The sequence below is a fragment of the Lepidochelys olivacea genome (assembly GCF_965140295.1).
Source record: "Lepidochelys olivacea isolate rLepOli2 genome assembly, chromosome: 10".
In the NCBI taxonomy this organism is placed as follows: domain Eukaryota; kingdom Metazoa; phylum Chordata; order Testudines; family Cheloniidae; genus Lepidochelys; species Lepidochelys olivacea.
The window spans coordinates 11,603,796-11,626,217 of NC_140420.1; the positions used below are offsets into that span (position 1 = coordinate 11,603,796).

Here is a 22,422-nt window from a genome sequence, read left to right on the forward strand (position 1 = left end):
GGGCCCAGAATATGCCCCCGCAAAAGCAGTCAAATTTAAATTCCTGGGCATACCCCTGCGGTCTGGCCTAGTTTTGTGGCTCTTAGATGTAAGACTAGCGCTAGACTTTGCAAAGTATGGCATGCGGGATCCCATGCCACTGCTTCTTTACGTGTCAACCAACCCCCCTCCCCTCTTCCCCTTGCCAGCTCCCCACAGACACTTTTTGAGAACAGTCTTCCTTCCCCTTTCTGAGGCACTGTGATCGAGCCTCAGCTGTGCTCATGCTGCAGTATCCTATCCCTTGCAGTTTGGAGGAGCTACAGTTCAGTGAGTGTGGTCCTACTCCTTCACAGCCCAACCAGGTTCTCCATAGGCATGAGAGACCAGAGGGCTGAATGCTGAAACAGGACTGGCTGGACAACCTGTCACTCGTGGGGAAAAGGGACAAGCAAACCTGCCCCCTAAGCGATAATGGGAGTTTGGCTGCATAGGAATCTCCCTGTATTTTTTGCAGTCACTGCAGGTGCAGACTTTTGGAAGAGGGCGTTATTAGACAAGCGTCTTCTTGAGAGTTGGATGTGGGTCCAGGGTGGAGAGAATGCGACGCTGGCTCAGGTTAGCTACTGCAGCCTGTGGGGCATGTTCACGGAACAGCCTTGTTGGGAGTTTGTTGTTGGTCTATCGTGTCGGAGGGGTATGGGCTGCAAAACCTTCAGCCCTAGCTATCCTCAAGGACATTTAAGCAGGAAATGGTTTGCAGTATGTCTTTGTAAGGGAGTGATGCCAAATACCCAGGATGCAGTTCAAACTAGAGACAATAACCATGTGCCAGTGATCAGCAAATAAGCTGCTTTATTGAAAGCAAAGAATGATGGCTACCACGGGATTTCCATGGTAACTATCAGGTTTAATTCCCTGAGAACATGTGTCATTTCTTTTCCAATCTATTTCTTTTAAACACATACTAGTTATGAAAAGCAGAGAGTGACGTTCCAGATACTGGAACACATAAATTAAGGTAAGTGATCGTTACAAGACATTTCAATTTCATTTTCAAACAGATTCTCAGAAGGTTTTTGTTTTGTTTTTTCCGATCCACAGAAAATGTATAAAAAAATTTCAACCCTACATCGTTCTCAATTAAAAAAAAAAACAGCACAGTAAAAAAAAATTACTGTCGCAATAAGATATTTACAGATGCACCCATTATGGGCCATTTTCACTCAGCCTCTCATTGGAAACATATAGTTCTGCCTCTGCCCACTTATCCATGCAGAGAACAAATAGCTCTCACCCCCTGGGTGAGGAAGGCTTAGGTCAATGTTCGTGCAGGAGCAGAGGATTTGCACAGCCATGAGCAACTGTCTGTTGGAGCAGGTTATGCAGTGAACTACAGTGGTCTCCCTTCAGCTGCTGATCCTCCATCGACCAGAGGGAGCACTGCTGAGCAGAGCAATGCGCTCCTTTTCCCAGATGCTGAGTATAAAGCTTCCACAGCACTTAAGCCCAGATCCTCACAGGGATTCAGGCTTCTGACTCCCACTGCGTCCAGCAGGCCAGCAACCATGATCCAGCACCTATCTTGAGTTCCAACAGGCCCCTAGCTGCTGGGCCAGCCCAGAAATGGTGCTTGGGAAAAAGGGGTGTTTCTTGAGCTCAGTGGTGAATGGGACCAATAGCAAAGACAAGCTCAGGGGCTAATGCTGATCTCACAATACGACGGGACTAACTCCATTGTAGCTAGTGGAATTGCACCAGTGGGAGATCTGCATTGGACCCTTAGTTGCAATCCTCCCAATGCTCTTTATTCACCCTCTGCATCAGCATCTAATGCCCCCGGACAGACCCGGCCTAAATGTTTTCGCTCCACTGAACCTAGATTATTTATTGGTATAGACAGTGCATTCTACATGTGTTAATAATTGGCCCTGGTAGACACGAGTGTTAGGGACAAAACATGTGTAGCACTTTTCCCCCTCCACGAAGATGCTCCAAAGGCAAGGGTAAGTGGGCAGAGACTTTGCACTGAAGGGAGACGTTATGTCTCCATATAAATAAAGCATAAACATGGACACAGCATGTATGCATCTCTTTGCAACCCCCCCCCTTTATAAATGTCTTTAAATTATCCTATATAAATACTGCATAGCTTTATAGTACTGAAAATATTTCAGCGAGGCATAGGGAACTCCAGTGAACAGAGTTAACAATGATTCTCGGCTTCCACCACCAACCCCTCTCCTTGCTCCTCTCCCCCCAGCCTGTCTCCCTTCAGTGCTACCATGAGCTGGGATTCTGAGAGTCCAGCTCTAAACACGACAAAGTACAAAATTTCTCCAGGGCACTTCCTGGACTCAGCTCCAATGTGTCCAGAGAACTGCCCCTGGAGCCAGCAAACTTCCCCTGCTCCCCCCAAAATACAGCCAGCATTGGAGGGAGGCAAGAAAGGGGGGCAGAGGGGTGGAATTAACCCTCCCTCCCGCCACAACTATTATCAATGAACCTTCATCTGAAACAGTATCCGGAGCCAAAGGATGAAGGGTTGGGGGAGGCAAGTGAATGGGGTGGGGAGGTGGTGGAATAAAGCAGGTTGGGTTTATGGGAAGCAGGAAGAGACGGGAGTGAGGGTTGGGCAGAATGGGATAGAGAGAACATTTAAAAGTAAAATTCCAGCAGAAAAAGAAAGCCATGGCAGTAAAGAGCTGGCCCAGGGCACACACTTACTCCCCATACATTCTACGAGAATTGCAAACACTGCAAAGCAACATGTAGAGCCATGCAGGCTGGTGTTCAGGACACTTACCCTTCACAAGCCAGCCTGGCCCCTGGGCCACACGTGTAAGTGCTCAGGGCCTAGCCTTTCCCACCTACCCCCGGCCTGTCAGAGGAGGAGGCAGACAGCACCACAAAAATCTACTCTCTCCGGCTGCAGGGGAGATGAGGGGCCGCACAGCAGCCTATAAACCGCACACACTGTGCACCATCACAGCAATAATAACCATTCGCCTCGCAGCAGGGAAATCACATGCACACATACGGGTCCCACAAGCCCTTCGGATACCAGGGAAACTTGGGACGAGGTTGATGGGGACATGCGTCTCCTAGTACACCACATTCAGGGGGCACCATGGCGTGTCTGGGTACAGCAGGCAGTGAATGGAGCGGAACCTGCAAGAGAGGGAAACACCGGCGATCAGCACCCGAGCCAAGACCTGCTCACAACACTGACACCTCTTTCCAGTTGCTGCACACAGCAGCCGTGCAAAGGCTCGGTCTTTGAGGGTCTGTCTACGCTGCAGCTCAGAAGTGGGACTGCAGCAGGTGTAAACCCGAACTAGAGCAAAGCTAACTTGAGTGACAATTGCAGTGAAGCTTCAGCAGCATGGGTGGTGGCCATGTGAGTGTGGACCCAGGATCCTACGCAGGCAGGTTACAGCTAGCTCAGGTACGTCTACAAGTGCTGTAATTCCACCTCCTGATTGCCTGAGGGTCATTTCAACTGCTCTTTTCCTGGCTTTAAAGCCCAGGCTTCCTCATTGTATGGGGGTAAAAGGAGGAACACGTCTGGTTGCACACGAATGTGGGGGGGTGAGGAAGCCGCAGCTCACCTGGATGGATCCTCATCAGCAGAGAAAGCTCCCTTCATGTGGATGGAATTCCTCTTGTTTTCAAACATGCCATAGCTCAATGTCACCTGGAGAGCACAAAGGTGAAGGTGTTGCTCGGGCAAGATGCTGCTCTTGACAGAGGGGCAGTATGGTCCAGTGATTAGGGCACTAGCTGGGACCTTGGAGACCTGGGTTCCAGATCATGCTCTGCCACAGACTTTCTGTGTGACCTCGGGCAAGTCACTGAGGCTCTCTGTGCCCTATCTGTATAATAGGGATAACAGCCTTGTCCTGACTCACAGGCATGATAGGAGGGCAAATACATGGAAGATTGCAAGGCACTCAGACACTGGGATGAGGTATAGTAGCTTGGTTGGTTGCTCATCTACAGCACTAGATTAAACCCCCAAAGGAGACCTCTATCAGAGATAACGCCAAGGGGTTTGGAGGTGGTGTCATTTTGGGTTCAATCCCAGGTTCTCAAGAGTAATTTCCTACGTTCCTGGCCTTCCTGGCCCATCGTGCACTGGGATAAGAGGCCTGCTGCTCATTGCACACAGCTATCCTGGTTCTGTGCTCAAGGAGGAACAGATGAGGACAGAAATAACCCTGCTCCCCTGTTCTACCTGTGATCACTGCCAGGGCTCTAGGATCTGCACACAAGAAATATGTGGCCCTTCCCTGGCCTTTGCACTAACTCTAAGTGCTTCTTGGATGTGGCCAGGTTTACCTGTTTGTGAATCTCTGTCTTGGGCACCTGATGGAGGTTCTCCAGGTGGGAGTGGAAGAGATTACTCCGGATAAGCTTCACTCCTAGCACGGACTCTATGATGTACCCGATGGTGCAGTCATCTGGCAGGCGGATCTTCTCTGCAGTGCTCATGAAATGACCCCCACTGTAGGAGACAGAAGGGAGTACGTGCGTGAGTTTGCCAGGCTCCAAGTTAACTTTCCTCCACGTTGCGCCAATGGGTCCCAACCCTGAGTTGGAGACCCACCCTACCTCCTGATGGGGTGAGGGTGGGAGGAATTCAGCCTCTGCCCTATCAAATGACCTCAACCCTGGCTTACAGAGACAAATGTCTTTAGGACTAGAGCAATTTAGTCTCCTTCCTAGTTTCTTTGTGGGTCTCTTCAAACACGGCTACGAGGCCAGTGTAGGTGGAGCCTCAGTCCACTAGATATTGGGATGGAATCAAAGTCCACAAAGAATTGGACTTCAGGATGCAGCTGAATTTCGAGTCACCAGTGATCTTTGATCTCCTGTGTCCTCCCCCATCCTGACCTTCACAGAGCAATCCAGGACTTTCTAGAAGTCTTATGAAACATCAGTGCCAAGTGTTAATCTCCTTACCTCGCCCATGGGCTCATCTTCAGCGCCAGCCCGCGACTAATACAGAAACCTGCTCCCCCAGTGGCAAACCAGAAATGAACAGGATGCTGCAAAAAAAATGGAAAGCAAAACAGTGAGGTTTAAGACCGGTTCTTTTCCCTGTCTCCTCATGAACTTCTTACTGATTTAGGCAATACAAAGAGAATTCTCCCAATTGTCTCAACTGCTCCCCGGGTTGGTTAAGCTGACCCAAACCTCCATCCGCACACAGGATGCACAGCTAAGCCTGGTGCTGAGAAGTTGGGAGAGTTGTGTCCCTGTTAAAGTCCATCTCCATTCTGAAACGATGACATTTTTCAACATATCACCAGCTCAGTGAAAGCTGGAAACCCCCCTCTTTGGGCTCAGTTGGCCGCTGGACTTTTGCCTCCTGTTAGCCCTAGTAAACCCACTGTCCTGCTCTCTTACCATCTTGTTCTCACTGATCCTCTCTGTGGCTTGAATGGGTCGGTCCAGACTAGGTTTGCCAATGTAGATGTCCTGTGTGTGGGGGTAGCCAGACAGCAACTTCACCAGGGTCCGGACATTCACATAGTTATCATCATCCACATGGCAAAACCACCTGGAGCAAAAGAAGCAACCCAGTTAGTCCGGTAATACTCAGCACTCCCAGAGCTCCTTCCAGCAGAGCGCTTTACAATGGCAGGCAGCTATTATTCCCATTCGGCACAGGGAAAACGAGGTGCAGCGAGTTTGAGTGATTTAATCAAGGCCACGCAAGCGGAAGCCACTCCTAACCCCCTGCACCAGTCCCTAGCCCATACTGGGGCAAGACCTGTCCGTGGAAACTGAAAGAATCAGGCAGCCACATTGTAGCTGGTCACCAGAAGGCTCTGCAGTTTGAGTCCTTCCCTGCATTCCCAGCACTTTCACCTGGCCACACATGCGGTCTCACGTGTGAACAAACTGTCATGCATATAGACACACCCCACATGCAATTGCTCGCTCACTCTCTTTCTCTGGACATTAATTTCCTTCTTACTTTCTCCCAGACTCGATGAACTTGTCATACTCCACGGCCATCTTGCAAGACAAAGCCTGGCGGCTGTGAGCAGCGGAACAGTTGGTGTTGATGACATTGGCTGTGGTGAGAAGAGGGTCGGGGAGAGAAGAGGGACAGTCAGTCCGGTGAGCCTCTCTCTCTCCAGCAACACAGTCAATCTGCTTGAACGAATGAAACTGCTTGTCCACCACCCAAAGCTGCCCAGGAAGCAGTGAGGGACATTGCCACCGGTTAGGTGATTTGAAGAGCCCTTGCTCTTTTGCACCCAACAGCGGCTGCTTGTAGCCCAGGGCTGCCCCCTCACTGAGTGCAAGGTTCACAGACAGCAGCAGGGGCAGCTACTTTCCTCGCACATAAAAGGGGAGGGTGGGGTAGAATGAAGACAGGCCAGAAAGATGCCGACAATCCTGTTATCCTCTCTGCTGCTGGCCCACAAAGGCCAAGACCCTCCTATCCTAAGGCCAGGAAGCTTGGATCCTAATGAACAGAATACAACCGTATTTCACAGGCCTAGTCCAAGACACAGCAGTGTTCTGTACTGGGACTGAATATCCTTATAAAAGGCTTGGAACGGCCCATATCTAAAGTATACAGCAGAGAGCATCCTAGGGGACAAAGCCTGGAGCTCCCAGGGAATTGTTACCAAGGGTGCGTGAGATAAAGTGGGCTTAAGAGTTCCTACAAAGAGATGTTGCCGAGTCATGAGAAGAAAAAGAAGAAGGGATCGGCCCTATCTCAGCACTACCCGTGCTAAGCACACATTTGGCCACCCTATCCCTGCATTGCAGGGCTGCGCGCTCAGTCTCCGGAAGGGGGGCGGGTGAAGCCTGTGAACTGGATCCTCTAGCCCCTCTGCTGGGGTCTGTTAGCCAGAATCCTGGCCTATTCATGCTGCATTTTCCCAGCACCGGCCACCTGTTATGTGCTGGGCCATCTCAAAGGGAATTGATTCAGGGCCTGAAAGGGAATCATTTACATCAGAAGAATAGGGAAGGCCTGCCCCAGACTCGAGGGGAGGGGCTGCTGAATAAACACTCACTGAGTAAGTCCCTTTCCCGCTCTCTGTTGAAAGCTACTTGGGTTCGTTAATCACAGCGCTGGGATGGGAAAAACCCCTAGAAAGGCACCTTGTTACTCTCCCCTGCCTCAGAAGGGAGACACGGGATCAAACCGCTGCAGGGCAGATGGCTGCACAGACTGCTTTTCCAAGGGCAGGTGGGGGAAGGGACTGTGGCGCTGTGACCTCCATTATCTCTGATAGGGGAATCTCAGCTGGGTATTTTCCCCAAAGGCAACCACTGTAACAAGCCGCCTCGTTCTCAGAGCAGTGTTCTCCGCACCCTGAGATCCTCAAGGGGGCGCCACCGGCACATTCAATTTCTGCCCCGGCTTTGAAAGCCACCTCCTGAGTCCTTGCTTGGAGTCAGACCAGGCCAAAGGGCACAGTCAAGGTGGTGTGAGTTAGTAAAGGGGGCGGCCAATGATTTCAGTGGTGTCGCACTGTCGTAACAGAGGGCCAGACAGCCACAAGTGCCCAGCACCCACCAGCTCCTTTTGTGACGCATGGGGCCAGCTTTTTCAGAACAGGTCAGCGCCCAAATTGCTCAGCGGGCTTGAAAATCTGGCTGCCTGTTTTTTGCCTAAATGCTGTTTCAAAAAACTGGTGCCAGCTGTGGGTGCCTCTGAAAATTCCAGCCCAAGCGCAAAAGTTGGCCCTTTTTAACGATTTAAGAAAAGTTCTCTACCATCTAAAGCTCCCCCCATCCCACCCCCCAGATGGTTTAGTCCCCTCGTTCCTGAAATCATGGAGCAGGAGGGAGGGAAGGAACCTGGGAGGCCGAACTACTCCAGGCTCAGAGAGAAATGACGTGCGCATCTTGCACTTACTGCTCGATTCAAAGAGCCCCCTGAGCTGCCTAAACTTCTACCAGGCTCGCGCCAGCCAGAAAGGAGACCAGAATGGGATTGGATGACTCACCTGTGCGTTTCTTCAGTTCCTCATCCTCCCCATCAGTGAAGATGAAGGTCTGAAAGAGATGATAACACGTCATTAGAATTGACATGACCAAGGGCATGCTGCTTTGTGCCTTTCCCCTGGGGGAACCTTCTTCTGCTACATTCCAGTTTCCAAAGATTTCCAGGCAGCAGGTGCTGCTGAAGAAAAAGGGCCTGCTATTGACCATGGCTATTGCCTGACCGTCCTAATTTTGGGGTAGGAAAGGGCAGAAAGTGACTTCAGCACTATCAAGGCCTGCTGGAAGGGGGTGTTGGTCAAACTTTTTGTAATGGTTCTGTTTCAGCTGCCCTCGGGGCTAAACCATTCAATACCAATCAGGGGGTTAGGGGGATTGGGTGCTTGTCACTCATTTCTTCTTAAGGCCCAAACCTTAACCCTAGATCCAAGTACCCCTGAACTTGGAGGCAGTTGGGAGGCCAGCTCTGAGCTCTGTGGCTCCGGCCTGACTCTGCTTCTCTTTAAGGAAGTGCCTGGGTTACAAATCTCAGCCTAATGAACATATTGATTACAGGCCATCACAGAGCTAGGATAACATTCAACACACTCATTGGAAGAGGGAGGGCACCAGGGCTCCGAGCTGGGATCGCTGGACTGAAAGACATTTTGGAAAACGGTAGGATCTGAAGGATCTCACTGGAACACGCACCGCAAACTCCTCCCTGACAAGAGGGAAAGGTGCCTAAGGTTTCATCCTGAAAGCAGGTGTTTCCCCTTAAAGTAGCTGGGTGAGATGCGCACCTGCATTGCGCAATCATCTGCAGGGAACCAAGTGTCTTCATTTTAATCCCCATCTCTGCCCACTCCCCATAAAAAAATAAACAGCACAGAAGGCCTGACAGGGAAGCAAAGGGTTAAAGCTTCCCTTCCCAGAGTGGAGAGAAAATGGAAACAGTGTCTGTACAGCATGTTTCCCAGCCTCCTCTGTGGTGGAGTTGCTTCCCCCCCCCAGTTTGAGCTGTAGTCACAGTTACTTGGGTTTCACTGTGTGTGTCTGCCCAGATCTCTGGAACGTCATTTCACTGCCAGGGCCCAAGTGTGTAACAATATGGGCCTTTAACACAAAGCCACAAGGCAAGGGACACAACCTAAGAACACAGCGGAGGCAGCCGCTTGCAATGCGGTGGCCCTCGTTTCTTTAACTGTATTGCATTTTCCATGATCTTGCTGTTAAGCTGCAGCATGTGCTGTGAATGAGCACCAGTACCGGGAGGTGGGATTGCACCAGCTTTATGTGGGGTGGAGAGGAATGTGAGGCGGAATGGAGGGACCTACAGCCACGTGTAATGAGATGCAGCTGAGCTGTGGCTTCCCTTAGAGAGACCGCATGCTAAGGAGCCACTTGTGCTCCCATTGAAGCCAGTGGGGTGCGTCACTGCCTTCAGTGCTGGCTCAGGCCCTGAGGTTCACGCGTGGAACTTTGTCTTTCCAAAGGCTTGCCCTGCTCAGCCCACCTGGCTCTGCTAAACACTGTGTGACCGGCCTTTGCCTGGCTATAAGCAGGTGTGTTTGCACTGCTTGCCCGTGGTGTGCGGAGGCGGCCTCCCGGCTTCATCCCACACCTGTGTCAACAGCATGCACCCAGTTGGCTCTGTCCCGGCACCCTGAGCTAGCAAACCCCCCTCTTGTGGCCTCCACGCTCGTCTCATAGCCTTTGTTTATTGAGCAGGAGGTCAGGTGGCAGCAGCTGCTTAGCTCTGGCACGAGCCTGGCTTCGCCCAGCTTGCTGGGGCCGGGGTGTCAGCCTTGATCAATGCAGCTCCCTGCACCTGTCTGTGTGTGCACAGCGGGGCGCACCTCCTCCCCCTGCACTCAGCTTCCTCGGTAACTGAATCGCCTTCAACTGCCGACTCCACACACACACACCCTCCCCCAATTACCTGAGCCACCTGCCTGGCCGCACTCCCTTATTTACACAGCTAATTCTCAACATATGTTGCCTGGCTCCAGGGGAACATCCTACTGGTTTACCCTGGACTTTTGGGGGAGAAATGTGGGGAGAGGCAACGGAGGGGGAGGGAAGGGAAGGGTGAGAAAGCAATCTCAATCAATCAGCGTGTAGCAAACAAAGCCCAAGAGAGAGAGAGAAGAAACCACAACCAGCTGCCAAGCGCTATAAAAACCAGACACGCACAGAAGCGCAAAGGAAAAAAGACAAAGAGAAATTGGAGGGGGGGAGGGCAGAGGCCTGGGAATGATGAATTACGAGTGAACTGGAAATTCGTTGCCACCCATCAGGCAGTCCAGCCCCGCAGTGGGCTTTTTTTGTTCTGGAGTGGGTGACAATAGCTTGAATGAGTCAGCCTGACTTTACTCAGGCCAGGAGAGTTAAGCAGCAATGTGTTTGCTCCCCCATTAACATACAGCTGGGCTGGTTAACTCGGGGGAGAGGGAGGGAAGCCAAGTTTGTTTGCTCAGGTCCCCCGGGGTAGGGAAGTGGCTGGGAAGAGCAGACAGTGCTGAGCTCCTGAATGGAAGGGGTGGCTGGGCCCTGGGTCCATTGGGGGGGAGGTTACAAGTGGCCTTTTTGGTATAAGAGAATAGAGCTGATCTGAGGCGTGAAAAGCCAAACTACCCATGAGAGCGTGTAGCCATTGCGCAATTGCATATGTGCCAGTGATTCCAGGAAAGGCACAAGACGTCTTGGACAGACAGCATCTGAGACAGGGTGGGGGGCTCCAAGAGTGCACATGGGCTCTGCTCCTTCACTGAGAAAGGGGAAACCCGCATGGGGGGCATCAAGTCAATTGCTGCGGGGGAACCGCAAACAAAGGGCTGGATGGCATTACAACGCCTAAGAAGAGTTTGCAAAAAGAAAAGGAGGACTTGTGGCACCTTAGAGACTAACCAATTTATTAGAGCATGAGCTTTCGTGAGCTACAGCTCACTTCATCGGATGCATACTGTGGAAACTGCAGCAGACATTATATACACACAGAGATCATGAAACAATACCTCCTCCCACCCCACTGTCCTGCTGGTAATAGCTTATCTAAAGTGATCATCAAGTTGGGCCATTTCCAGCACAAATCCAGGTTTTCTCACCCCCTCACCCTCCTCCAAAAACCACACACACGGACTCACTCTCCTGTTGGTAATGGCTTATCCAGAGTGACCACTCTCCCTACAATGTGCGTGATAATCAAGGTGGGAGAGTGGTCACTTTGGATAAGCTATTACCAGCAGGAGAGTGAGTTTGTGTGTGTGGTTTTTGGAGGAGGGTGAGGGGGTGAGAGAACCTGGATTTGTGCAGGAAATGGCCCACCTTGTTTATCATGCACATTGTGAAGAGAGTGGTCACTTTGGATGGGCTATTACCAGCAGGAGAGTGAGTTTGTGGGGGGCGGGGGCGGAGGGTGAGAAAACCTGGATTTGTGCTGGAAATGGCCCAACTTGATGATCACTTTAGATAAGCTATTACCAGCAGGACAGTGGGGTGGGAGGAGGTATTGTTTCATGATCTCTGTGTGTATATAATGTCTGCTGCAGTTTCCACAGTATGCATCCGATGAAGTGAGCTGTAGCTCACGAAAGCTCATGCTCTAATAAATTGGTTAGTCTCTAAGGTGCCACAAGTCCTCCTTTTCTTTTTGCAAATACAGACTAACACGGCTGCTACTCTGAAACCTAAGAAGAGTTTGTTACGCAAAGCAAAATAAGGAGGCTTGACTCTCAGGTTCAAGGTGTTAGCTGCTCAGTTACAGGGGCCATGGAGAAATGTCCCTCCCATAACATAGGCTAGCAGGCATGGGGCAGTAAGTTGAAGGGAGCGTCATGGAGGGCAGGGTATAGGCATCACCTAGCTGTCAGTGTCAGGACCATGCTAGGTTCGGGGCTGGGGAACGGGACAGTATGACTTGATCTTCCCCCTGCCACAAAGGAGACTGCCCCCTTCAGAGGTATCAAACATCCACAGGGATGTTCCTCCTCTCCCTGGCCCCAAGGCTCTATTTTGCTCTGGGCTTTTTACATGGTCTTTTAGCCAGCGCAGGGTCTGATATCCCCCAGCACCTGCCCGGCCCTTGGGGCAGAGGGGTGTCCACTGGCGTGGTCAGCGCTTTTCCCCTGCTTTACACTCCCCATGCTGGATGTGGCGGCACCAGCCAGTTACCTGGCCTTGGGGAGAGAGGGCAAGCAAGAGACACACACACACCCCCGACTGGGCCTGGGGCCTTCTCCTGATTGAGGGAGTTTATAAAGCCCCCAACCCCGAGGAGGGGTGAGGCCTGTGACTGCATTCTGAGATTAATTTGTTTGGTCTCAGTCATGGTGTCCACCTTCCCCCAGCACTTGCCTTCCCCTCCGCCCAGTATTCATTTAATCAATCTCTTTGGAATGTGTCAAAGGGGGCCCGCTGGCTGGGGCGGGAGACCAGAACACTTTCAGGATGCCCACTGGGGATTTAATACAGAGGAAAATGTTTGCATGATTAGATCAGGAACGCTGTCTCCAGCAACTGTGTCTTCGGCTGCTCCGAAAATAACCCCTAAACTAATCCTCCAGCTCGGCCGCTATAAATAGACCAGAGTGGATGTTTGTTTATTATTAGCCAGCATTGAAAGTTTTTATTCTGATGATGCTGCCCCTCCCACACACAGGAGACAATGCAACTACCTCCCAGGCTCTCAGAGAAACACTCTATCACTCCTCCTGGCAGGCAGGGAACTGCAGGAGACCTTAGAAGGAAACTCCAGCCTGATCACCTGTCTCCCTGCTGCCTGGGCAGGAAGGGTAGAGCCTGCACCCAGCCCTACGTGATATCTCGGAGGGACTCTCTCGCCTTTGCAGGTTTACTGCCTCCCAGCCCCTGCCTGCATCTCTGCTCTCCGCAAAGTGGGAATCCAGCCAGAAGATTCAATTAAAACCAAAACAGTGACAGCCTCACTCTCTTTTTTAATTAGCTTGTCTACATTTCTTGTAGATGAGATCTCCCATTCCTGTGACCTCCCACCCCCTGGGCAGGTTTCCAGGATCCACTATAGGGCATAGGACTCTATATGCAGGTCAGCTGGGAGGAAAGATGTCTGGGGAGAATGAAGGGAGGAAATAGAACAGGAGAGAGGAAAAGGGGAAAAGAAAGAGGGATGGGGGGAGGAGGAGGGTGTTCACTGCCAGGATTACAACAAAGCCATTCTCCTTGGGCCTGGAGAGTCTCTTCTCTTTATAAAAAAAAAAAAAAAAAAAAAGAAAAGGAGTACGTGTGGCACCTTAGAGACTAAACCATTTATTTGAGCATAAGCTTTCGTGGGCTACAGCTCACTTCATCGGATGCATGCAGTGGAAAATACAGTGGGGAGATTTATATACATAGAGAACATGAAACAATGGGTGTTACCATACGCACTGTAACCAGAGTGATCACTTAAGGTGAGCTATTACCAGCGGGGGGGGGGGGGGGGGAGACTGGACACCTTTTGTAGTAATAATCAAGGTGGGCCATTTCCAGCAGCTGACAAGAACGTCTGTAGAACAGTGGGGGTGGGGTGGTAAACATGGGGAAATAATTCTACTTTGTGTAATGACCCATCCACTCCCAGTTTCTATTCAAGCCTAAGTTAATTGTATCCAGTTTGCAAATTAATTCCAATTCAGCAGTCTCTCTTTGGAGTCTATTCAGGGGACACCATCATAGCACCTAATCACATCAGCCACACTATCAGAGGCTCGTTCACCTGCACATCCACCAATGTGATATATGCCATCATGTGCCAGCAATGCCCCTCTGCCATGTACATTGGCCAAACTAGACAGTCTTTACGTAAAAGAATAAATGGACACAAATCAGACGTCAAGAACAACAACATTCAAAAACCAGTCAGAGAACACTTCAATCTCTCTGGTCACTCGATTACAGACCTAAAAGTCGCAATTCTTCAACAAAATTTTTTTTCAAAAACAGACTCCAACGGGAGGCTGCTGGAAATGGCCCTCTTTGATTATCACTACAAAAGGTCCCTCCCCCCCCCCCCCCTTGCTGGTAATAGCTCACCTTAAGTGATCACTCTGGTTACAGTGTGTATGGTAACACCCATTGTTTCATGTTCTCTATGTATATAAATCTCCCCACTGAATGCATCCGATGAAGTGAGCTGTAGCTCACGAAAGCTTATGCTCAAATAAATTTGTTAGTCTCTAAGGTGCCACACGTACTCCTTTTCTTTTTGCGGAAACAGACTAACATGGCTGCTACTCTGAAACCTGTCTTCTCTTTAAGGCAGTTTAGTCTCAGATCTGCTATGTAGTTAGATATTCAATGTATGCAGCGCCCCATCCTTAACACTCTCTCCTTCGATTTAGATCCTCTGCTCCTTGTGGCTGCTGGGCTCTTCATTGGAATAGAGGAGCCTGGGGCAGGGAGGGTGGAGGCTGGGCATAGGTAGAACCATGCCCGCTACACTCAACTGCTCGCTTAGATTGAAAGCTTTTCTATTCTTTCTCTGCATGTCCCAGATACCCAAACCTCCAGCTGCGATGCTCTGGTCACCCTCACAGGAATGGAGCCAGGGCATACGCACAGCTGAAGCTCTCTTGCTAAACCACAGCCACAGAACCTTGCACATTCCCACTGACAATTTGAGACCCAACATGTATTTCGAAGCTGCCAGGAGATGGATGCAATGAAAAGCCAGGACTGTGTCTCCCAACGTGGTCTTCGTTCATTGGGCAGTCTCATTTAACACTCGAAGAGCCTTCATGGAGATCCCAGAAAATACACAGCAGCAGTGTATTGTGTAAAAGCCACAGTTTCCTAGCCACAGGGAGCTCACTAGGTCTGCAAAGAAATCTTTGGTGATAGGTGGGGAGACTGCTGATTTTCTGTGTAACCCATAAGATGCGAGGATTAGCCTGTGCACGTGTACACAGTGCATCTATCAGCTCTGAGCCGGATTCCCCTCTCCCCCCAGTGTAACTCCCCTGACTTCAGTGCATGCTGGACCTGAGCAAAGTTACTCCACATTGACAGTGGTATAAATGGGAGGTCAATCAGGCCCTGTAGGCCTCAGCTCAATCGTGAGTTGCACCTCCCTAGATCTGGGATTCAGTTACATACATGTATGGAGGACCAAAGCATAGGCCAGCCTGCTACTAGCAGGCAGAGATACTCTGGGCTCTGTGAATGCTCTCCCTTCCCCTCTCATTCAGGGGCTCTCTCTGGGCTGCTTCTGCTTTAGGAGTGCAAGGAGTTATATCCCACACTTATGTCCCCTTAAATTGGTGAAAGAAAGGGCTTTGTCTCTGCTTGCTCAGTGGCTGCATTGTCTGGCCAGGGACCCTGACTTGGGACACACAGGAAGCCCCATTGTTCTAAAAGCTGCAATTTAAAGAAACACAGGATGCCAAATCCTTCTCCAACAATAGCAGCCACCAAAGAATAAGGCCGGGACAATGCACTTTACCCTGCCAGGTTCCTTAAACTGCTGCATAACAGGGCTCGGAGACAGACACCAGGCCACTGGCATGCACTGGCCCCTCCCACCCCCCCACCCCGTTCTGTACCACAGGGATTTGCTAGAGGAACTCCGCTCCCAGCACAGGGTGCTCTCCTATCCTTCTGCTGCTTCACAGCATGTCCTGCCCAGCCTGGCCCAGCTCCCTGCACGGGGGAAGGAGAGACACTGCCAGTCCAGACTATGGGGAAAAAAGGGTTTTCCTTCATTTCTCTTTTCTTAGTGACTCACTTCCACTTATTTGCACTGAAAGCCTAGCTCAGCCCACAGTTGCTCACAGCTCCCTGGCTGATCTTATTTGGTGACGAACAGTGTGGGTGACAGGATCCAGCCATTAGGCTCCTATTCCACCCACCTACCAACCAGGGAAAATTGGTCCTGACCCTCTCTTCTCTTGTCCTTTGTCCAAGAGCGAGTCTCAATTTTGTTGCATATTAAAATGGAACAGAAATACCTTCAGGGATGATACACTCTCAGGAGACAAACGGCTGTGTCTTACTGCTGACCCTCTCCTCACCCACTCCTGCACCAATTGCATCAAAAACAGGAACCAATGTGAGGCATGTTGCACAAAGGATCTCATGACTATCCATTGCATAAATTGCATCCTTCCCTTTCTCGGTACTGGTGTCATTTCCCCACCATCATGCGTGATCTTGGGCTCAGCACCTTGCAAGATCAGGCCAAACGAGAGCTCACGAGCTTACAGCTTCTGGGGCCCAGGCTGAGATTATACAGTCCTTGGAGGCTTGCCAGCCAGTGTTGTGTCTAAAGCACCATGCTCTCCTAAAGGACGCAATTACTTTAACCTGGAGGGCAGTGTCTAAAAGTAGATTGCCCTCGCTGGCCGCAGGATGTTCTGGGGGGAGGCACCTGTGCCAATCTGTCAGGTTGCAACCCTGGATGGTTCCAGTTCATTGCTGTATCCTCCATCTGGAAAAGTCACTACTCAGGGGAGGAAGAGGAGAGAATTAGCAGCTGGAACAGGCTCCTGCCTGGCTTTTGTCCCCTGCAAACACACACAGCTCAAGCCCTGATGGGCCAAACAGCAAGTACAAAACTAAACCCAAAAAAGGCAGTTGGGGAGAAAGTCACCAGCTCATTTCAAGGATTAGTTTGATGGTCCTGGCCCCTTTCTTGCCTAGCTGTCTGAGCTGTGGCTTTCCCCTGCTGCGGGGGCTGTGGCTGGCACAGAGACCCCTAATTTCAGAACCTGATCCTTTTAACCGACAGAAGCCTGAAGTTACAAGGCATTCACAAACAGGAGCGGAGCTCGCTCTCGCCCCTTCGCTTTTCAGTAACAGGAAGAGTCCTCTTCTGTGTAATTTCAAATGCTATTATTTTTAATAATCCCCCTTTGAACAATGAGCTCCTTGTGCAATTAGGGACCCACCCCTCTTTCCCCACCCCCACCCCCGCCTCACGCTCTGCACGTGTCTTTCACAGACTTATATTTCAAGTGCTTTTATTGAAGCCTGAGAAGAAATACCTCATTGCTTGGGGCATGCAATTAAGAGCATTACATGCCCCCAATTCATTGGTGTCCAAGGATAACCCTGCCCTCCATTTAAAATAAACACCATCTCCCATATAATATCCCCCTGCCTGGGAGATCTGCTTTCATATGGGCCTCAGCCTGAGAAGGAATGAGCATCTTCAGCTCCTGCAGACTTCAGCTGGCATTGCAGAGGGCTTAGCACCTCCCAGATTCAGGCCCCATGTGTGTTTGTCTTTAACCTGCCCAGGTTTAAAGAGAGAGGAGCTGTCACTCCCCTCTGGACAGGAGCTGCAGTGGAGTGGCCAGAACTGGCTTGGCAGAGCTCTGACAGCCCAGTTCCACCGGCTGGGTTGGACAGAGCCCACACCTGTGTTTGGAGTGTAAACAGGACGCAGAGCTATACTTGCTGTGTACACATGAATGCGTAAGGCCCACTGGGAGCATGTCAGCACACCCCAGCAGGCCGTTACCCCTGAGGACAGGGATTCTGGCCAAGGTGCTAGGAAAATTTGGGAACTGCCTGTGCTCTCTGGAAGGTAAACACATTCCTCTTGAGTAAACTAGCTGGAATAGGTATCAGCACCTGCAATTATCTGCCAGACTTCTGGAAATGAGAATATCCTTGCAACAGAGTTAATCACATAGCTCCTTCCATGCATCTCCTGGGAGCAAGCCCACCAAGCTGCTTGGAGAATGTTCGCTCGGGGCCCTGTACCCTGGGACAAGGAGCGCGGTTCTTGTGCGGTCCTGTCACTGCAACTCCTCAGCCTCAGCAGGAATTGGGGGGGCTGGATGAACTTGCATTTATGATTTTTTCACAACATTGGGGCTTTTTTTTTTTTTTTTTTTAAAGTGCAAACACTCCCCAGACCACTCTGCAGCATGTGAGGTATTCAAGTGCTGAGTCAGCCACAGCTGCAAACTCTCTTCAAAAGGTGCTGGCAGGGAGGAACAACCTCTCTCCAAAAAACAGCCTGTCTGGGCTAGCTCATCTGAAGCACAGGAGTAGGTGCAGGATTTGGGGGCAGGGGTGAAGCCAAGGCCTATCCAACTCTGCTCAGATAAAAGGAGGAGGGGAGGAGGGGAGTCCTACCACATGATATCATTGCAATATCTTGGATTAGACCGAACACAGGAAACTGAGGCTATTGTATGTTGAACAAAGAGTATCCAAGAAGACAACACAATAGCAATTCCCCCTTCCTATCATCTCTCCAAACTGGAACCACATGGCAGATTTAACCCCTTCTCCTCAATGCACTATTTTACTTAACCCTTTAGCCATTCATTTAAAAACAAACATGGCCCTGAGTGTAACTATGAAGCGGAAGGTTCAGATTTTGACTCAGAAGGGGAAAGGGTGGGGACAGACAGGGAGGGTTGTTCTCTGCTTCGGAAGAACTAGATGTGTTTATTAGCCAAAGGGGATTCTGGGCTAAGAATTTCCACTCCTGCCCTGCAGCCAGGGTGCAGAGTAGCATGAACGCTGAGAGGCTGTTGGCAAAACAAAAGAGAGCTGGTCTGGGACCCAGAGAAGAGAGGCCTGACTCAGACTGAGAGCCACACTTTTAGCACAGGCAACTCCTCAGCCGAAAACCCCCTTTACTAACCCAGAGCATTGTTCGTATGAAGCACTGAGCTTCAGCCAGCTCTCTCACAAGGAGAAGCTTCCAGCAAAAGCTCAGCACTTACCAGAGGGCAGGAGTTCATCACTATATCACCCACACCTCTGGGGGGCACATGAGAGCAGGGCCCCCCCAGACGCTACACTCTAAGGTGCACAGATAGTTTCTCTTTTCCTTTCGCTTACAGTCTAACAGTTGGGGAAGCCACGGTGCCCCAAAGTTGCTGTTATGAGGCTTCTTGGTAGGAGACTGTCTCGGAGAGGAAACTGTGCAGGCAAGAGACAGATTCACTTCCCCGCAGTCTCTCTGGAAAGGGCAACAAAAACCTGTCAGGCCTGTTGAGATGGAGGGTCAGTTTCCTGGTTACGGCAGCCAGGCCAGCGTGGAAAGACTGGGACACATTCCCGCCAGCTCGCTGTCCTTCCTCCTGCAGGAGTTTTCAGTAACTTCAGCTCTCTCCAAGGCTTGTCCCTCAAGTGCTGTACAAGAGCATCACTCAGCAGCTTGTCAGCTGGGCACCGCTCTGAGCTGCACCCCCCTGGCTTCCTGGCCCTCATCTCTAGGCAACCTGACCTGGACACTGCAAGCTCCAGCTACCCGGTTCCCATGGAAAGCACCACACAAGAGCCTGTGAAGCCTTTTCTCTGCGCTTGGGAGAAAAGAGGCTTTGTTAGCTTGCCCAGGGGGACAGCGTGAGAGCTGAGACTCAGGACTCTGGGAATCCAAACGGACAAACGAAACAAAACAAAAACCCAGAAGAAAGCCAGAGTCTATGAGAAAAAGAGAACAGCCATTCCCAGGATCATCTGTAGGTGCTCAGGGCATTTATCCACCTCCAGCCCCTTCCCCTGCTCAGAGGTGTAGAATATAAAAGATCAGCTAAGAGTTTCCACTAACCAACCATGGCAGGGAGAAACGGCAGAGTCACTGCCAGGCCTCTGAGATCTCCTAAGTAAAGGAGCAGGTCAATGGAAGTGATGTCCTAAGTCTGCTGCAGAGATCTTTTACATATTATTCCTGAGTGAGAAACATGAGTCCACCTCACCGCAGGGCAGGCCCAGAGAGAGCCCATAAGGAAATGGGTGAAGATGGAAGGGGATGAATTGGGGAGAGAAAATGGGAAAGTCTCATTCTGTTAAGAACAGGCATAATCTGCTTGGGAAGCTGTTTGATGATCAAAATAATTCCCGAGTAAGGAGAGCAAATGGCAAAAGCAAGTCTCCTAAGGAAACAAGTAGATTTACTTTTTTTTTCCTCTTAAGTCCTAGAATAATGGATAAGACACTGGTGGAGAGTGTGAGACAATCACTCACACGAATACAGGGGGCTTTGTGGGAGACAGAGAACAGATCAGGCTGGTGGTGAATTCTCTCAGCCAGTACGTACTGGTGGCGAGACTAGATGACTAATAATGGTCTCTTCTAATCTTAAACTCTATGAAATCCCACAGTATTTCTGGTTACCAAAATTCCCACCCAAACTGACTACTATTCCATGGCTTTCTCAGCCCCAGAACCTGGGGTCTGCTGGTCTCTCCCTCTGTCTGTGCATTTTGTGTACACCCACCACTGTAGTATCTGGGTACCAGAAATCTACCCAGTACCCTGCAAACGATGTTGTAATTCAGACTTGGCCTTGCACTCAAGTAGCTAAGTACACGCCTGGCTTCTGAGAGGATACCACAAGGGGAAAGACATCTCCTTAGGCATCAGAGCCAAGGTGCTACAGTCTACAGATGCTGGCTCTGCTATTGCAACTTTGTGTGTTACTTTCCCTACCTGCAAAACCGGGACAATGCGAGTCACAATGGTAAAGGGCTTTGAGATCTACAGGTGAAAAGGTGCCATAAGGCTTTATGATTACTGCTTAGGCTCTATAATGAGGCATGGACCAGATGTGCCCTCTGAAACAGAAATGCTACTTCCCCTCCAGGCATACTGCTAAAGCAGTTGCTGAGATATCCTTGGGCACAGGGTTTTAGTGTAGGTGACACTTCTCTGAAAATGCAGCTTAATTCCTTCTTTAAATAGTGAGCTGACAGCGTAGCCATGGCTGCTCCCGGCAAAGAAAAGGAGCTTGATGTTTGCAGGGTCCCCCCCCCCCCCAGCAGTCTCTAAACAACCCTGAGAACTCTCAGTCCTCTCCCCTTTTCTTTATGCTAAAGAGCTCTGGACTTCAGCCCCTGTTTTACATCTGACAAGTCCAGGCCAGCGACACAAATTGCATTTCATGCTCCTCATCCCCAGTCTCCTGGGGGTGGAGGCCGCCAGAGGGGGAGGAATAGAGAGGCACCTGAGCCCTGAACACAGGGGTCTCGTTAAAGATCCCTGCTGCTAGGAGACCAGAGCGGCTACGCTTCAGAGGCACTTTCACCAAAAGGCTCCGGCGCGGGTGCGGCCCAGGCCCAAGGCAGGAACGCGTTTCACAGCGGACTGTGCCCGTCAGCTGTGCAGGGACACGGATGCACCTGAATCCTCCAGCTGGGGGAAGCAGAGGACCCCTGCTGAAAAGAGGTGAAACTTCTGCTTCACGTTAACTCCCTGGCAGCCCGGGCTGCGGAGGGGGTGTGTGGGTGGGTGTGACATCCTCCCAAAGCCCCCGCCCAGGTTTGTCAATAGAGATCAAGAGCAAGGGGAAGGGGGGGGAGAACCATTGCTGCAATGTGCCTCGATTTCCCTTCCCCGGGCCAAGGGCGGGAGGCTCTGGCTGGAGGCGCTTGGGCGTGCAGACACTAGCCAGCTCATTCGTGCTTCCCAGGGCGGCCTGGCACGGCTCCCTGCTGCTCCCAGGCCGGGCAGCTCACCTGCCGAAGGCTGCAAGTCCCCGCGCCCCACTGGCCCCGTCCCCCCGCTCACCAAGTCTCTGTTCCGGGAGATCCAGGTGTCCAGCAGCAGCTCCAGCCTGGCCTGGTGGAACTTCTTGGTGGTCTTCACCGCGATGAAGACGTCTTGGGCCGTGATGTCCTCCAGGGCCGGCCCGGGGGTCCCCTCCCGGCGCGGGGCCAGGCTGCCGGCTTCCTGCGCCTCCCGCCGGCCCCGGCTCAGCTTGCTGAAGTAATCGGTGAAGCTCTTCACTTCTCGGGGGGCCGAGCCGGGCTCGCCCTCCTGCCGCTGCGGCTGGCGGGCCGGGGCCGGGGCCGGGCTCGCCGAGCTCCGCAAAGCCCGCCGGCCCCCTTCTCCTCCCAGGCCCCCCACCTGCCGCTTCTGCTGATCCGCCATCAGGACCAAGAGGCAGGTGAACATGCACCCGACCAGGAACCAGAGCAGTTTCCTTCCGCAGCTCTTCAGCATCTTGCCCAGCCCGCTCACAGCGGGACCGACGCGACTCGGCCAGAGGCCGCGGCCGGAGACTTCCCAGATCAGCCGCCGCCGCGCTAACGCCTGGCAGGTGCCGCGTCCCGCCAGCCCCGGCCCTCAGCAGCGACCGGCTCCAGTCCGCCCGCAGCTCGGCGGCAGCCGCAATTTAAAAACTCCCCTCCCCACGCCCCCAGGCCGAGCCCAGTGCCGGGCTGTCTGGGGCGGGGCTCTCCCAGGCCGCGCCCCCAAAGGGGCGGCTCCGCTCGTTCCTCTTGGGGCGGCCTGTCTCCCACGTGGGCGCGCCGCAGGGGGCTGGGAGCAGGCGGCGAGGTGCTCGCCCAGCCCTGGCCAAGTTCTCCCGGGTGCATCGGGCGGGCCGAGAGGCTGGTCTCTGACCGCCTCCCCGGAGACAAAGCGGGAGCTGCGCTTAGCAGGCGTTTACAGAGCAGCGCCGAGGTGCCGAGCTAGAGGGGAAGGTTGTTGCAAGAGCTTTTTCCCTCCTGGCAATGCCGTTTGAAGGCAGAGTATTTCGTGGGCATGGCCCAAAACCTCCAG

The 22,422-nt window shown here is 51.8% G+C and overlaps 1 protein-coding gene across 1 annotated transcript; it reads right to left on the reverse strand.

Moving 5' to 3' along the window:
- Positions 1–814: 814 nt before the first annotated feature.
- On the reverse strand, positions 815–22,024 carry LFNG (LFNG O-fucosylpeptide 3-beta-N-acetylglucosaminyltransferase). Its single transcript, XM_084640390.1, has 8 exons — positions 21,427–22,024; positions 7,965–8,013; positions 5,966–6,065; positions 5,392–5,545; positions 4,945–5,030; positions 4,321–4,486; positions 3,591–3,676; positions 815–3,150 (listed from the first exon to the last, which is right to left on the reverse strand). Exons 1-8 carry the CDS (start codon positions 21,859–21,861, stop codon positions 3,084–3,086), a joined length of 1,143 nt encoding a protein of 380 aa, XP_084496516.1. The 5' UTR covers positions 21,862–22,024; the 3' UTR covers positions 815–3,083.
- Positions 22,025–22,422: the final 398 nt, after the last annotated feature.